This window comes from Cheilinus undulatus, linkage group 18 (assembly GCF_018320785.1).
Source record: "Cheilinus undulatus linkage group 18, ASM1832078v1, whole genome shotgun sequence".
In the NCBI taxonomy this organism is placed as follows: domain Eukaryota; kingdom Metazoa; phylum Chordata; class Actinopteri; order Labriformes; family Labridae; genus Cheilinus; species Cheilinus undulatus.
Genome location: NC_054882.1, coordinates 38459171 through 38475853, shown reverse-complemented (window position 1 = coordinate 38475853; position 16683 = coordinate 38459171). Strand labels below are relative to the sequence as shown.

Sequence of the window (16683 nt, the reverse complement as noted above, 5' to 3'; positions counted from 1 at the left end):
AGCGTTATAGACAGCTGGAGCAGAGGCACGGATAAAACGTATCTCCCCCTCTCCCCTGGGCTAAAAATGTATCATGGAGGGGAGTCATCGGTAGCTGAAGGGGGTAAATCCCCCCGACAAATCACTCCCTGCAAACCACTTTCACGTCAGCCTGGTGCGCTTGGAGGTGGGGCTGGCTCGCTTGATCACAGCTCGGCACGGCCAAACGGGTGATGGAAAAGCAAATCAGCACGGCTTGGTTTGGGTCGGCACGGCCAAAAGCTGTAGCAAAAAGCCCCATTAGTCCCTGTGGTGTTAGCAGCTTATACATTTGGAAAGGCTTTATCAATGCTGAAAAGTATCCCTACTTTTTTTGAGATGTGTTGCTGACATCAAATTCAAAATGAGGTAATATTTTTAATGAAATGGTAAAATGTTTCAGTTTCAACATCTAATATTTTGTCTTTGTCCTATTTTGATCAATATATGGGTTTGTGAGATTTGAAAAATCATTGCATTCTTTTTTTATTTAAATTTTATGCAACACCCCAACTTTTTTGGGATTGGATTCTACTAACATTGCTATTAGTAGTGGCGTTACTGCCCAACACATCCACACAAACACAGTGATGCACACAGACGTTTGGCTACAGACCTGGCCTCGCTCCCAGACTGCATCACACCGAGGAAGGAGAGTGAGGTCATGAGCCCCAGTGGGTAATACACACAAACACACACTGGTAACACACACAAACACACAAGCAGCAAGGCTCACCTGGTGCAGGATTGCAGCATACCTCGGGCACACATACACACGCTTCCAACCACACAAACTCCACCAATGCGGTGCTCTAAAAGTGTTTAGCACCTCACTGCTTCGGCACTCGCGCTGAATATCAAACGCTCTCTCCAGCCCTTCACGCCAAGCAGATCAATACAGATCAATCCCATCCAATCCACTCACACCTGCACGAGTGTAGGCACCTTCGTCTGAAAATTCACCACTTTTAGGGAGACACACCTCCACACAAACTGATGTAAATAGGCTTCATTTATTCTTCTTTTCTCTTGTCTCACGCTGCAATTCTTCTCCGATCGATGAGGCATTCTCTGAGTCCTGTGATGACTAATTTAGCAACTTTTACAAAGGTTGTGTCAGGTTTCTCTCTTGTTAAAAGCAACCAGAAGCCATTTAATCAGCTAATTCGGGGCGATGCACAACAACAAGCCACTTGGCGAAGTTGAGCTAAATGCACCAAGACACTTCTTATAATTGGGGGAAACTGGCGGGGTGAGGCATGCACGGATATATGCGTGAGGGCGCAGCACTTCTGCTAGTTTCTCCCCCCTTCAGAAAGCAGCGTAATAGCCGTGCCCTCTGTCTCTCCTCTCTCTGCCCACGCAGACAGTCGACAGTCAATAACGCAGGGGCCTTGCCTTCACACATCAGACCCCAACTGAGTGATTAGCTCCTCTCCCCAACACACACAGGCACACAGAGGCGAACATGTGTGCAGCCATGAATACTAATAGGCCTGCAGACAAGCTCTTCCACGGGGCGCTCGCTCTGTCTGAGGGAAGAAGAGTGTGCCGCAGTGTCTTCCTCACCACCTCGCCTTAAAATAAACCTGTGAGGAGGAGGCGGAAGAGGGGTGGGGGGGTAATGAGAGCAATGAAGCAATAAGAACGATGATGGAAGAGAGAGAAGGGGGAGAAATGGGGGATGCCCGAAAAAAAAAAAAAAAAAAAAATGAATCCCTCTATCTGTTAGGGCTGGGCAGTGTGAAGACTTTTAAAGGCATACAGAAATACAAGATGATGGGGGAGATGTACTGAGATGTTGCATTAAAGAGATACACATTTATTTGGAGTACATCTGATTATTGGCGAGTGCAGTGTTAAATGAGAAAAATAGATATCAGGCCTAATGCTCAGTAGAAAGATTGTTTATTGTAAGAACCTCTACAGTATTGACCACAAGATCCTCTACTGGAAATGTTTAGTAGGGATGCACAATGTAAGATTTTGCAGATATCTAATATGTCGATATTTAGAAATTTCAGCTGATACCGGCTGGGTATAAAAGGGGCATTTCAGAGAGCCAGAGTCTTTCCAAAGTAAAGCTGAGCAGATGTCCATCAATCTGCAAAAAACTGTGTCTAGAAATTGTCGCAAAATTTCAGAAAAATGTTCCTCAATGTGAAATTGTGAAGACTTTGATGACCCATCATCTACAGTTCATAATACCATCAGAGGATTCAGAGAATCTGGAGAAATCTCTGTGTGGGACAAGGTCAGAGGTCAATAATGGATGCTGGTGATCTCCAGGCATTCAGGCAGCACAGAAGAAGCCACATCTGAACACAATCCAGAAACACCGCCGTCTTCTCTTGGCCAAAGTTCATTTGAAATGGACTGAGGCAAAATGGAAAACTGTTCTGTAGTTCGAAAAATTTTAAATTCCTTTTGGAAACCATGGACACTGTGTCTTGACTAAAGAGAAGAGGGGTCATCCAGCTCCACAGACCTAAAGCCTGCATCTCTGATGCTATGGGGTTGCAGTAGTGCTTATGGCATGAGCAGCTTGCACTTCTAGAAATACACTATCAATGCTGAAATTGCATCCATCACAACAGCATGGCTTTACAGTAGAAGAGTCAGAGTACTGAACTAGCCTACCTGCTGTCCAGTCCTTTTACCAACAGAAAACATTTGGCACATCATAAAATGAAAAATCCAGCAAAGAAGACCCAGGACTGTTAATCAGCTAGAATCCTACATCAGACAAGAATGGGACAACATTCCTCTCCCAAAACTCAAGTAACTGGTCTCCTCACTTCCCAGAGTGTTATTAAAAAAGAGGGGATGCTCCACAATGGTAAACATGGCCCTGTCCCTCTTTTTTGTGATGTGATGTTAAGGGTTAAATGTCTTACTTTTAACATATATGTTCTTTAGTTTTAATATATGTTCATCATTACGTTACCTTATGGCAGTGGTTCTCAACATGGGGGTTGGGACCCCTTTTGGGGTTGGGAGACACTTAGAGGGGGCTGCCAGATGCCTCAAAAAAATAAAAAAAACTATGAATTTTTTAAAAATGTTTTTCCCCACACAATTTCATCACTATTATTTGATACCCATTTTCATCACTCTTCACTTTTCCCCAACAATTTCTGTTAATTTTAATCCATTTTTGTCATTTTAAAACTGCTTCCAATACTTTTTTCTCTGCCTGTTTTTCCCACTTCTAAACCAATCCTTGCTGCTTTCTGCCTATTGTTGTCTCTGTTGACCCATCATTATTGCTATTAACCTTTTTTTCACCCCTTTTGCACCCATTTTTGCCAATTTTAACTTCATTTGATTACTTGTTATGCCCATTTTTGCAAGTTTAACCCACTTATGCCAATTTCTCTACCTTAGTTAACCCATTTTGCCAGTGTAAACCACTTTTTTCCACTTTTAAATCTCATTTCACCAAATTTTCCACCCATTTCTGCCACTTAAATACCCTTTTACCACTTTTTACGCTTGTTTTTGCCATTTATTGCTGCCGTTCTTATCATTGTTTTTGGCATCCTAACCCTTTTCTTCTATTTTAAAAACCCATTTTAGCACCTTTTCCATCATTTTGTCATTTTAACCTATTTTAGCTATTTTCAATCCGTTTTACTTCTGTTTTTAAGAAAAATGATGCAGATTTTTGAGAAGGCTATCTACTATGGCACAAATGGAAAAAAAAAATATTTGCTGCTTTGTTAAGAATTGTTTTTATTCAGGTTTAATATAAAATATGGTTATTGCAACTTAACTGTAGATTGGGCCATGCTTTTGCTGACCTCTATGGGTCCCCAGTTTGATTGAGCCCCAGAAAGCTCTCCCCTTTATCAGACAAGGCTGCACATGACTATTCTTGATTGTGCATGACTGTGTTCAACCACCTTTAGGTACAGTGGGGGTCCCCAGTCTCTGGCACCTTTATTTTGGGGTTCATGGGTTAAAGAAGTTGAGAACCACTGCCTTATGGTACACAGAGTCTGAGATGTGGAGTACACAAGAGGCAAATAATGGAGTTTTTTCATTTTGAAACACGGTATTTAAGAGTGTAGATGATTTTAAAAACTTCTATTAATGGAAATGTTGCCATCTTATTCTGCAAATTAGACATTATGGAGTTCGCATTTTTTTTTATAATTCTACGATAAAGGTTCACAGATATTGGATGTTTGGGACTTCTGTTTTTGTTTCTGTTGCATCATCTTCAGAACTGATTGATTTTTACTAAATCATATCCAAGTTTATCATTCTTGTGTTATGGCCGTTATTAGTTATTTCTTTAAAGGAAACAATATCCAGATATTTGTCATGTAATCTGCATTTATACATGATTTGTGGTCCATATCCCCCAGCACTATTATCCATCTATCTTGTTCTTCCTGTTTGTAGTGTCTCTGCAGCTGTGGAGGTCTCGTCTCAGCCGGGTCATGTACTCCATGGCCAACTGTCTGCTGCTGATGAAGGTATGTGCGTGTATGTGCTGCTCTCAGGTTGGTGTGTCATTGGTGGTGTGTTGGAGAGGATGTGTCCCTGTGTGCCTGTCTGGATGTGTGTCTGTGGGAGGGAGTGTTTCTGTGTGACTCTGAGCTCTCTGATGCCTGCCTGGTGGAGGATTCACAGTGAAATCCCCTCAGACTGACCACTAATTGGATTCTTGGTCAGAGAGAGCTAGTGTGAGAATGAGAGAGAGAAAGGTGGAGGTGGATCAGGCTTTAGAGAGAACCACAGTGCCACCTACTGCTGAGAGCTGAAATTACAGTGATTTTTGAAACTGCTCTTGTCCTGTTGAGGATTCAAACCCTCACATTTAAAGGACCAGTCTGGTATTTTGTTTGTAATGTTTAAAGACATAATTTAATTGATTGATAGATTGTATCATTACTGACTGTTTAGTAGGCTATACTTCAGTGTAAAGTTAAATGTTTTTATGACTTTTACTTATGACATTGTAATGACTTGTAATGCTTGAAACTTGCACAACTACATGTTGTCAGTCAAAACCATAGGGAATACTCTGGTTTATTAGCTATATTTTAGGGGTTCAGACTTTTTTTTTTTTTCGACTAAGGAGTCCTAACTGCGGCACTGATTTATGCCCATCTCAGACTGCTGCATGACAACTGTGGCTAATGTCAGCCCTGGCTTTGGGCTAGGGCTGGGAAATTAATCAAAAATTAGATTAAATTGCAATTTTGCCTGCTGCAATTTTCAAATGGCAAAGGTGAAATATTTTTTTGACCTGAAATTTGTGTCAAAATACCAGTTTTAAACTTTTTCTTTTTTTTTTTGCAACAGAGATGTTATGCATGGCATATCATGCAATCATTCAGGTGCTCATTTTTTAGAATAGTCTACAAAAAAATCCTACCTTTTTATTTTTTTTAAACTTTTTTTCTTATCAAATATAAGAATGACAAAAACCTTTCAATGCAACAATTCATATCCAATTTGTAATACGAGTCAAAATCATCAGAATAAGACACTTTTAAAGAATTGTTCAGCCCTTGTTTAGGAATAAAAGAAAATTAAGGAATAATCGCATATTAAATTGCTGTTGCAATATTGGGGGAAAAAAAAACGCAATTAGATTATTTTCCAAAATCATTCAGCCCTACTTGGTGCATCAAGGCTTTCACACCAGGTGTGTTGGCAACGTCTCCCTGCTGTCACAGCCCTGGCTTCATAAGTTTTACCTCTACCAGTCTCTCTGTGAGTGACTTGATTCATTGTAAAACTCAGCTTGAAAAGTTTTAGAATAAAAGCATTCTGCTCTAAAAGTTGGGTTCCTCCACAGAAATGCTAAACCAGGCTTAGGCTGATTCTTGGGGGGATTGTGGACAGGCCAGGGGCACATATTTTTGCTAGAAAAGCCTGAAAAACTTGGTTTTATTGTTTTTGTGGTACTTGATGTCGGTGTCTTGCCTGGCTCCTGATGATGTCCATGATGTCGTAGTTGTGTAGTATGGTTTGATGTCTGCACTCTCATTGATGTCCTGTGTTGTCGTAATGCATGGCATCACAGGATGTCTGGGTTTTGATGTCGTTTAGATAGATAGATAGATAGATAGATAGATAGATAGATAGATAGATAGATAGATACTTTATTTATCATTTGTTTTGTCGTTGTCATTTATTTGGGTTTTGTTGCTCTGTTCTTCTGTTTGCTTCCACACATGTCAAAGCACTTTGTAAACCCATGTTTTTTTAAAGTGCTATACAAACAGTTATTATTATTAGCATTATTAAAATGTGTATTTTGCATATTATGTGACCTTTTGATTAAAAATAAGCCTGTTATCCCACTTCATTACCATTTCTTACCAACAGAAACAGTATTCACCCCCACCCTTATTTCTTTTTTAATATTTGCCATTCTTAACTGTTTCAGTTCATTAAACAAATTTACTATTAGACAAAGATAACCCTAGGAAATACAAAATGTTGTTTTTAATGATGATTTCATTTATTGAGGGACAAAAGCCATGCAAACCTACCTGGCCCTATGTGAAAAAGTAATTCCCCGCTTGTTAAATCAGAAATGAGCTGTTATTAACCACATATTTGGAAAACTGTGCTCAAGAACTGAGCCACACCCAGGCCTGGTCCCTGCCAGACCTGTTAAATCAAGAAATACCCTAAACAAAACCTCTCTGACAAGATGAAGTTGGCTAAAAGATCTTTAAAAGCAACACATCATGCCACAATCCAAAGAAATTCATGAATAGATGAGTCAAGAAAGGTTTATGAAGCCTTTTCTGAGGCTTTGTGATGCAAGCAAACCAGTGTGAGCCATTATCCACAAATAGAGAAAACTTGGAACTGTGGTCAACCTTCCCAGGAGTGGCTGGCCTACCATAATTATTCAGAGAGTGCATCAACAACTCATCCAGGAGGTCAGAAAGGAGTACACAACAACATCTACAGACCTTCAGGCCTCACTTGACTCAGTTAAGGTCAGTGGTCATGATTTAACAATGAAGAAAGAAAGAGGCTGGGCAAAAATGGCATCCATGGGAGAGTTCCAAGGCCAAAACCACTGCTGACCAAAAAACAACCTCGACGATCCCCAAGATTCCCCAAGACTGACAAGACAAAAGTTGGATTTTCTGGAAGGTGTGTATCTGGCTTTAAACAGAGCATTTCATGAAAGAAACATCAGGCCAACAGCACAACCAGATATTAGGTGTAGTGTGCAGTCACTTTTTCAGATAGGGTGAAGTACTCATGGATTTTTTTTTTCCTTGATAAATGAAATCATCATTTAAAAACTGCGTTTTGTATTTACTTGGATTATCTTAAATTTGTTTGATGATCTGAAGCATTTTAGTGTGACACATAGGCAAAAAAGAATAAATAAGGAAGGAAATACTTTTTTACAGCACTGTAATACAACAATTATGACATAGGAAAGATTGACTAATAAACTTCTTTTCATGCAAAAAAATGACCTAACAAAGGTGGATTTAACATGTTTAATGTGGTTTTAAATATAATTTTATTCAGCGTTTTGGACTCTTAGGATACTCGTTCAAACTAAAACCATCATTTTAAAAAGAATAACTTTTATAAATGAGTACAAATACAGAAAGCACTCTTTCTACACACCCACACACACAGACACACACACACCTCACTGACCTCTCTCGGTCGTTGTGCTCAGCAGTCCGGTCACCGTGTGAGTGATGTGAAGCAGTGCGGTGTGGAGGTGGGAGGAGGGTCACATCGCCCTGCTAATACTCCATATGTTTGATTAATGCACTCTCTCTCTCCACTGTGCTCTTCTTTAACTTGCTCGCCCTCCACCTGTCTCTACCTCCCACTGTTTACCCGGTTTTACCTCACTCACCTCTAACTTGTATTTCTACTTATACATCCCTCTATTTTTACTCTTTTTACCTCCTTCTCTCATCTAACTATCAATCCCTGTCTCCATCTCTCAGGACTATGTTCTTGCTGTGGAAACGTATCACTCCATCATCCAGTATGAACCCCAGCAGAGAGTGCAGCTGCTCAGCGGCATCGGACGCATCTTCCTCCAGGTGTGCATAAAACACTCGTCCAATCCCACATACATGCAACATAAATACATCAGGCATCTGATGTCTGAGGAACAAACACTGCTGAAGTCATCCAGTTAATCACAGCGTGCCTGCAGATTCTTGAAAAATCTGACTTTGAAATTTAAGGCCATAAACAGTCCTATTAAGTCTGATTTTTACAAATGAATGGCCTTGAATTGTAGAGAGGTCTTTGACTAGGGTCTGTCTTCATCCAGTCTTTATTTCCTACCTACATTTTGCTTGTCCATGTGATGAATAATGGCATTTACAGCAGCGTTGTCTGTACATAGTCTATCTCTCCATCTCAATGTGAGTGAGGCTCAGAGTGAAGCCTTCAGTGTTGGAGCGATATTAGTGGACTAATTTAAGAATATAATAAGAGAGGTCATTCACACAGACAGACTCATCTTTATTAAAGGTTGTCCTAGGAAGCAGTGGCAGCAGCAGGACGGCTGTACATAAGGAACAGAAGTTCTCAGTCCATACAGTACAGTGAAAAAGTTTTTGCCCCCTTTCTGATTCCTGATGTTTTTGCAAATCTATTAAACTTAAATGTTCCAGATCATCGAACCAATTTTTATATTTCACAAAGACAACCCAAGTAAATACAAAATGCAGTGTCTGAATGATTATTTGATTTTTTTAAAGGGGGAAAAATCCAAACTTATCTGGCCCTATGTGAAGAAGTAATTCCCCCCCCCCCCCCCCCCTCAGTTTTTCAGATTTGATGAATCAAGAAATCCCTTAAATAGAAGCTGTCAGACAAAGTGAAGTAGGCTATAAGATCTCAGAAAGAAACGCATCATGCCATGATGCAAAGAAATTCATGAACAAATGAGAAACAAAGTGTTTGAAATCTATCAGTCTGGAAAAGGTTACTAAGCCATTTCCAAGGCTTTGGGACCCCAGCAAACCACGGTCAGAGCCATTATCCACATATGGAGAAAACTGGGAACTGTGGTGAACCTTCCCAGGAGTGGTCGGCCAACCAGAATTACTCAAGAGTGCAATGACAACTTATCCAGGAGGTCACACAAGAACCCAGAACCACATTCAAAAATTGCAGGCCTCACTGGCCTCAGTTAAGGTCAGAGTTCATGACTCAACCATAAGAAAGACACTGGGCAATAATGGCATCATGGGAGAGTTCCAAGGCTAAAACCACAGCTGACAAAAAAGAACACAAAGGCTCATCTCACATTTGCCAAGAAACATCTTGATGATCCCCAAGAATTTTGGAGAAATATTCTGTGGACTGACCAGACCAAAGTTGAACTTTCTGGAAGATGTGTGGCCCGTTACATCTGGAGTAAAAATAACACAGCATTTGATAAACATCATGCCAACAGCCAAACATGGTGTTGGCAGTGTGATGGTCTGGGGCTGCTTTGCTGCCTCAGGACCTGGACCACTTGCTGTGATTGATGAAACCATGAATTCTGCTGTCTATCAGAAAATCCTGAAGGCCAACGTTCTGACCATCAGTTCATGACCTCAAGCTCAAGTGCTCTTGGGTTATGCAGCAGGACAACGACCCAAAGCATACCAGCAAGTCCACCTCTGAGTGGCTCAAAATAAACAAAGTTAAGGTTTTGGAGTGGCCAAGTCAAAGTCTGGACTTAAATCCAATTGAGATGCTGTGGTATGACCTTAAACGGGGAGTTCATGCTGGATAACCCTCCAATATGGCTGAGTTAAAACAATTCTGTAAAGAAGAGTGGGCCAAAATTCCTCCACAGCGATGAGAAAGACTCATCACCAGTTATCACAAACACTTGATTTCAGTTATTGCTGCCAAGGGTGGAACAACCAGTTATTAGGTTCAGGGGGCAATTACATTTTAACACAGGGCCAGATAGGTTTGAATCCCCCCCCCCTTCAAAAAATAAAATCATCATTTAGACACTGCATTTTGCATTTACTTGGGTTGTCTTTGTGAGATATTAAAATTGGTTTGATGATCCAGAACATTTAAATGTGGTAAATGTGCAAAAAAAATCAGTAATCAGAAAGGGGGCAATGACTACATAGTATATTAAATCACTTATTATAGCAAAAATTGTTTTTAAACTGAAGTGCAAATAGAAATCAATTTCTGAGATAAACATGGGATTAAATCAAATGAAATCTTTTTTGTCAGTGAATCTAACATTATAGTTACTTGCCATTTTGTGTATTTTAACTGCCTTTTTTTATTTTTTCAAGTGCATTTAGCGATGCACATGAAAATTGTTTTACAGAAACAATTACGGCCAATTATAACAGCTTTTTCTTAGAAAGAAAGTAAATAAATACCAGTTATCAAAGATTATAGAAGAAAAGTTTCAATTTATCATGTTTTCCTCAGGTTTATAAATTACTGGTATTTGAAATTGACGTAGGGGCTGTGTTCACTGGCCAATCAAAATCAAGGAGGGGTGGGGCTTGATAATGGCAGAAGCGATACCAACGGGGCTTTAAGTTTTCAGGTCTGCAGTTGCTGTCTGCATCAGAACAGAATTACTTTACTGGTTTTTATGTTTTCTTGGTGACAGTTCTTGAAAAAAGGAGAAATTAAGCATGCAGAGCAATTTGAAGAAACAGTGCAGATATTTCTGGGGATAGCAAAGTACACTGTCTTAAACGAGCAACAATAATTGCAGTTTAAAAGGCTCTGAAATTGAGGTTGTGAGTGCCGCCAGAGCTAAAAGCACCGGCTGTGAACACATCCTTTATTGAGTTTCCATTTCTGTTCTGATTTTTGACTCCACATGTTCATGAAAACAAGAACATCAAGCTTTAACTGTGAAAATTAAGAGAGCGATAGAATAGAACAGCAGTTGATTATCAGAAAAGGTAGATAACTGATGGAACCACTCTGGTTTTAGGAGTCGGACCTGGAAGAATGCAAAATAAATTTGTTACACAGTTGTGTCTTCCTCCCAGGGCCTAACAACATTTTTTAATGTTTCTAAGTTATTCATAAAGTGATATGAATATTAACTTCAGTATCCATCAAAATAATCCTGATTATGATTTTGCCATAATTTAGCAGCCCTAATTTGTACCAAAAATAACTTGTGATGCTTTTTCGCTCAGTTGTTTGCTCTTTTATCAGAGAAATGTTTGTTTTGTCCTCATTATTTTCTCTTCTTGTAATTTTCCTGTTTGAACTTAAGCTGATGAAATAAGTTAGCTTTCCCTGGGGCATCTTAGAATTTAACATAATTCATTAATGCTTGTTCGTTTAACAATACACACACAGATGAGTGTTCATGTGTTTTTTCTTTGCTCTCTCTCAGATCGGAGACGTTAAGACAGCAGAGAGGTACTTCCAGGATGCGGAGAAAGCCTGCCAGATGAAAGGGAGCCAGCCCGCTCACACCACGTGTGTGCTGATGAACAGGTATGTGCGTGTGTATTTAACACCTCAGCACATTGGGTGTGTACTTGGTGCAGCTCGCTCCACAACAGCGGAGATTCCTTCAGGGCTTTTTTTGTAGGTTTGTGCTTCCTCCTAGCACACGGTCACACGTGTTCTGCTCCGGCCTGAAGAGATGTGAAATATGACACACACCGCAGGTGACAGCTTGTCTAACTTCACACTGCGTATCGATGCTCACTTCACACTCACGGATGATTGATATTTTCATGCAGGCAGAATTTAGAAAGATTCTTCAGTGAGTTTAATGTAAACATTCGTTAAAGAAATATTTATTTGTAAAATTATAATTTATCATTTAATTTTCTCCTCGTTGTTCTTATGGGACAATAACACTATATGCCTCGTCCTGATTATTTTTGCCATCCGTAGTCAGATACTCTATTGGTATTTATCCTCTCTGTATACTAATTAAGAACACTGCCCTTTCTTTAACACAGGAAACCATACATGACCATGTTATTTGACCGCAATATTCCATATAAATTATTAAACTGAAATAAAAAACTATTTTTAAAAGTTTTTTTTAAATCATCAAGGAACACTCGAGACGATATTAGATGCAAAAAAATGCAAAATTCTGCCACCAGGGGGCTCTCAACCAAAACAATATGATGATTACAGACCAGCACTGTCCACCTCTGCGGTTTACTTCTTGTTTGAGTTTAGGACTTTGTTTTATAAAAATGACATACCTTATCAAGAGTATTTACTCATAAGAAAAGCAACATTTTGTTTTCGTTCATAAATTTCTTATAGTGAGGGAGAAATGCAACTAAAAAGGCTTATAAAGTGGTCCTAGAATGCGCATGTGCCTCCAGTGTGAGCCCAGAAGTGCCCTCATGCCTGCTCAGGGACTCTCACTTACAAACCACCTTTTTGGTTTCATGGATGAATTTCACATGATAAAGGATTAAAGCTGTTTAATTCTTAGTCAATGCTAGGATGCTAGCCTACATATCCTGGTCAATGCTGGAAATCCCATAATTCTTTGGGAGCAGCTCAGCAAGAACCAGGAAGAGCACTTTCTTGTCACGTTGATTTTTACTGATTTTTCAGCATCTTAGTTTGTAAATACAAAAGTCTTCATACCCCTTGAAATTTTCCACATTTCTTCACGTTACAATCACAAACGTAGATATATTTTATCAGGATTTCGTGATAGATCAACATAAAGTGGTGCATAATTATGAAGTTAAAGGAAAATTACACACGGCTTTCAAACGTTTCTACAAATACAAATCTGAAAAGTGTGGTGTGCAAAAGTATTCAGCCCCCTGGAGCCAGTACTTTGTGATCCACCTTTCGCTGCAATTACAGCTACAGGTCTTTTGGGGAATGTCTCTACCAACTTTACACATCTAGAGACTGAAGTTTTTGCCCATTCCTCTTTGCTAAATAGCTCAAGCTCAGTCAGACTTGATGGAGAGTGTCTGTGAACAGCAATTTTCAAGTCTGGCCACAGATTCTCAATGGGATAGGCATTATGACAACAGATTTTGGGGGCCGACGGATCTCGACACCCTACAACCGTCAAATCAGGTTATAATCACGCTAAAAATGTGAAGTCTGTCCTCTGATCAAGATTTATTTAAAACTGTTAATATCAATGGTGATAAGTCATCCATCTATCTTCTTTCACTTGTCCAGGTTGGGCAGCTTTATGTCCATACGTTCTCCAAATAAAGAAAAATTCCCATTCAGGGAAATCTTAGCATTGAGCATACTGAAATGTTACAATCCAAAGTATTCCTTCAACTTTTTATCAGCAGTTTGTGTCTACCCCCCCCCCCCCCCCCCCTTAAACAGTTCCTTAAATTTATGGGTTTTTTTTCTGTTTTTGTGGAAAAAACTTGTCTGAACCTGCACTAAATTGTAAATGTAATGAACGCGTTTGTTTTGTTTCAGGGCGTTTGTCTACCTCAGTCAGAACAACTACGGTGAAGCACATGGATCCTTCAATGAAGTCTTGAAAATTGACCCGAAGAACCCTGTTGTAAGTTTCCTCTTTCTCTCATATTAATTTATAAAGCCGTTATAATGCAGGACAGGAGCTCAGGGATTCAGACACATCTCTAAATGCAACCTGGAGGAGTTTGTCAAGAGAGGAAAATCCTGGTTATTTGTATTTCATAGACTATTTTAAGCTTTGTATTATGTCAGTTTAAAATACAAAAAAATCTCACTTTACTAAATTTAGATATTTCACTCAGCTGTACAACAGTAAATGTGGTATTTTGATTATCTTCCCAGCACTGATCAAACCTTTTGCTTTCATTTACTCCCAGGCCAACAACAATGCTGCGGTTTGTTTGCTCTATCTTGGCCGTCTGAAGGAGTCCCTGGGTCAGCTGGAGGGTCTGGTGCAGCAGGACCCCGCCCAGTACCTCCACGAGAGCGTTCTCTTCAACCTGACCACCATGTACGAGCTGGAGTCGTCCCGCAGCACGCAGAAGAAGCAGGCGCTGCTGGAGGCCGTGGCCTGCCGGGAGGGAGACAGCTTCAATACGCAGTGTCTCAAACTGGTCTGAGAGGCAAGAGGAGGAACTGAAACAACACATAAACACACACACATGGACACACCCTCTCCTCTTGTGTGAAAGGGAATAAAAGCCAAGAGTCACATCCATGGAGGAGTGAGAAAGCTCCTGTCCCTGTGAGTGTAGAGATGGAATGATGAATGTTTTGCTTATTTCCAACAGCAAGCTGTCACAAGGAATTCTGTTTTTAATGCTATTAAATGTGTTTGGGGTAAGGTTCTCTCTGTAGACTCACAGAGGATGTCTTGTCCGTCTGAAAGATGAAGAATGACAAAAAATTGGTCACGTGCAGAAAAATCTACTCACATGAGTCCTGTCAGTGCAGGAGGTTATCAGATTATTTTAACAGATTAAAGGAATAGTTTGACATTTTTGATATTGGAATTTAACAAACGTCACATACAGGAGCTTTTCAAAAACTTTGGTTTTGTGCTGTGAAAAATAGTTCCATTTAGAGATTTTGGCTTATTTCTTGAAGGATTTGGACCAATTGCAACTCTAGATTCCAGCAAACTGTGAAACTATCTTTTGGATAGTTTGCCTTTATTTGATAGGAGAGCTTAACACTAACAAAAATGGAGGAAGACATGCACCAAGACTGGGAGTCGATCCCACGACCTGTGCATTGATGACTTTAGCCTCTGCTCTATTCACTGAGCTACTTCTAAAATGACTTTCTAAGTAACTTCATTTTCAACAATAATGTAAAGGACACCAGGAAGAATTTGTGGAGTTCTCAGCTGCCCCAACACTTGAGATAAACTTAACCTAGCTGGATAAAAGGAAAGTACACAGTACACTAACTTTTTTTCATGAATAGTCATCCTTTGTGTAGACACCCTACACAAATTCACTTTTTGTGCAAAAGACATAGTCCTCATATTGAGCTGGGGCATGATTTTCCCACCCCCTATCTCACTTTTTGCTGTTAGGAGTTTTGGAGGGGTTTTTTTTTTTGTTAGTGTGACCTTCATCCTGCAGGTTTCAGTCCTCTAAGAAATGCTAAACAACGACCCCCTCTTCTTTGAACGTAAGATTTGTCTTTTTCATTTTATCAACAGATAAAAGCATACAAGGTAATCTCCCAGAATTGTCAAACTATTCCTTTAGTTTATTTAATGTTAATCAAAGAAATTCTCTCCTCACAAACACAAAGAAGGCAAAGCATTATGGGACAGGAGGAGATGCTTGGTTTTAAGGGAGCTGCAGGTTCATAGCACGAGTCTTTACAGGGGCATTATCCTGAGCGTCAGTGCGCTTTAAGACATCACACAGAGATTCTTCATCAGCACATCCATGGATTTAAAGTAAAAAACCACTCCACTAAAACAGCATGGGTCATCATTAACCCATGCTGTAAGAATAAACAAGCCCTTCTGATTGCATCACTTCCTGTCCACTACACAGCATTGTAAATGTGTACATATCATAAAGGCTGATGTTGCTTCTGTTTAAATAATGATATCATAAGTAATGGAGTTAATTTTTATAGTGATTTTGTCCTGGTGGATCTCTAATTATCACTGTTTACATTCTGACCTGATCATATTAATGTATATTATTTTAAATGACTTGTTTTTATCCTAAATAAAATGTGCTTTTAAATCAGATTTGTCTGGTTATTTTAGAAAATCAAACGTAAGACTGAACAGCCATATTGTCTTTGTTTTAGCTTGGTGTGGTGTTATTATCCCTGTAGAAGCCCATGGACCCACACAGCTGATTAGTGTGCGTAGGCGGAAGGAAACAAAATGCCGAAAGCTGCATCGTCAATTAGTGCCTGACACAGAGGGGGTTTTCTGGTGAGAAATAAAGTGCTTTGAATGTTTTTAACACAGTGTACAGGCGAGCCAACATATTTTCTTGGCCTCTTTTTACTTGTTAGGTCACACAGATGAAACGATCCCATCTACAGCCACCATGCCGCAGATCTCTCGGAGCTCGTATTAACCACAGGATCAACTTTCACAGAAATCACTGGAGGCTAATGCCACTGCTATAGCCAAGCACCTCATACCACCCACTTCAGAAATCCTGAAATATCCTTTTAACTAACAGCAACATGTAAGTCCTCATCCTCCTCTTCCACAGTCCTATGGACCCGTTTCTAGATCTCATAGGTCGTGGTCCGTAAACCAACACTATTCATCCAGTCAAACCAGACAGGATGACCAAACTTGTATACGATCATCTGATACCACATCACCATAGTGCATGACTGTTCAGAGGATTTTAGGTGTCAAAACATGTCTAGGAGAGTTGCTTATCTTTTAGTGAGAATACACAACAGCAAAAAACTTTTGAGTGTTTGCAACAGAAAAAAACCCTTTGTGTCCACAAAACATTTCATCCTCTCAGAGCTGTCCAAGTTGCACTGTCTGCCTTATTTTTGCTTTGTACAGTAGCCTATAAGGGACAAACAAAACACGACTTGAGAGCTTTATATGTGCAGATTTAGCAGGCACATCAGCTTTCTCCCTCAAACTGGATGCAGTTTGGGTGCAGTATACAACATCACCACTAGATGGCAGTAAACCCCCCACACTGTTCCTTTAAGTCAAAGTATAATGAATAACTGTATGCTTAGGTATCTAAAGAATAAACAGGCATCCAGAACTTCTCC

General features: G+C 39.8%; 1 protein-coding gene across 2 annotated transcripts in view; it reads left to right on the top strand.

The window, feature by feature from the left end:
- Window positions 1-15668, top strand: part of trappc12 (trafficking protein particle complex subunit 12) — a 63511-nt gene extending 47843 nt beyond the window's left edge. For both annotated transcript variants that reach the window (XM_041812222.1, XM_041812224.1), the window contains exons 8-12: window positions 4429-4502; window positions 7980-8078; window positions 11381-11484; window positions 13429-13516; window positions 13809-15668. In XM_041812222.1, the coding sequence (XP_041668156.1) occupies window positions 4429-4502; window positions 7980-8078; window positions 11381-11484; window positions 13429-13516; window positions 13809-14051 (608 nt within the window). In that variant the 3' untranslated portion in view covers window positions 14052-15668. The remainder of the gene's footprint in view (window positions 1-4428; window positions 4503-7979; window positions 8079-11380; window positions 11485-13428; window positions 13517-13808) is intronic.
- The last annotated feature ends 1015 nt before the right edge of the window (window positions 15669-16683 follow it).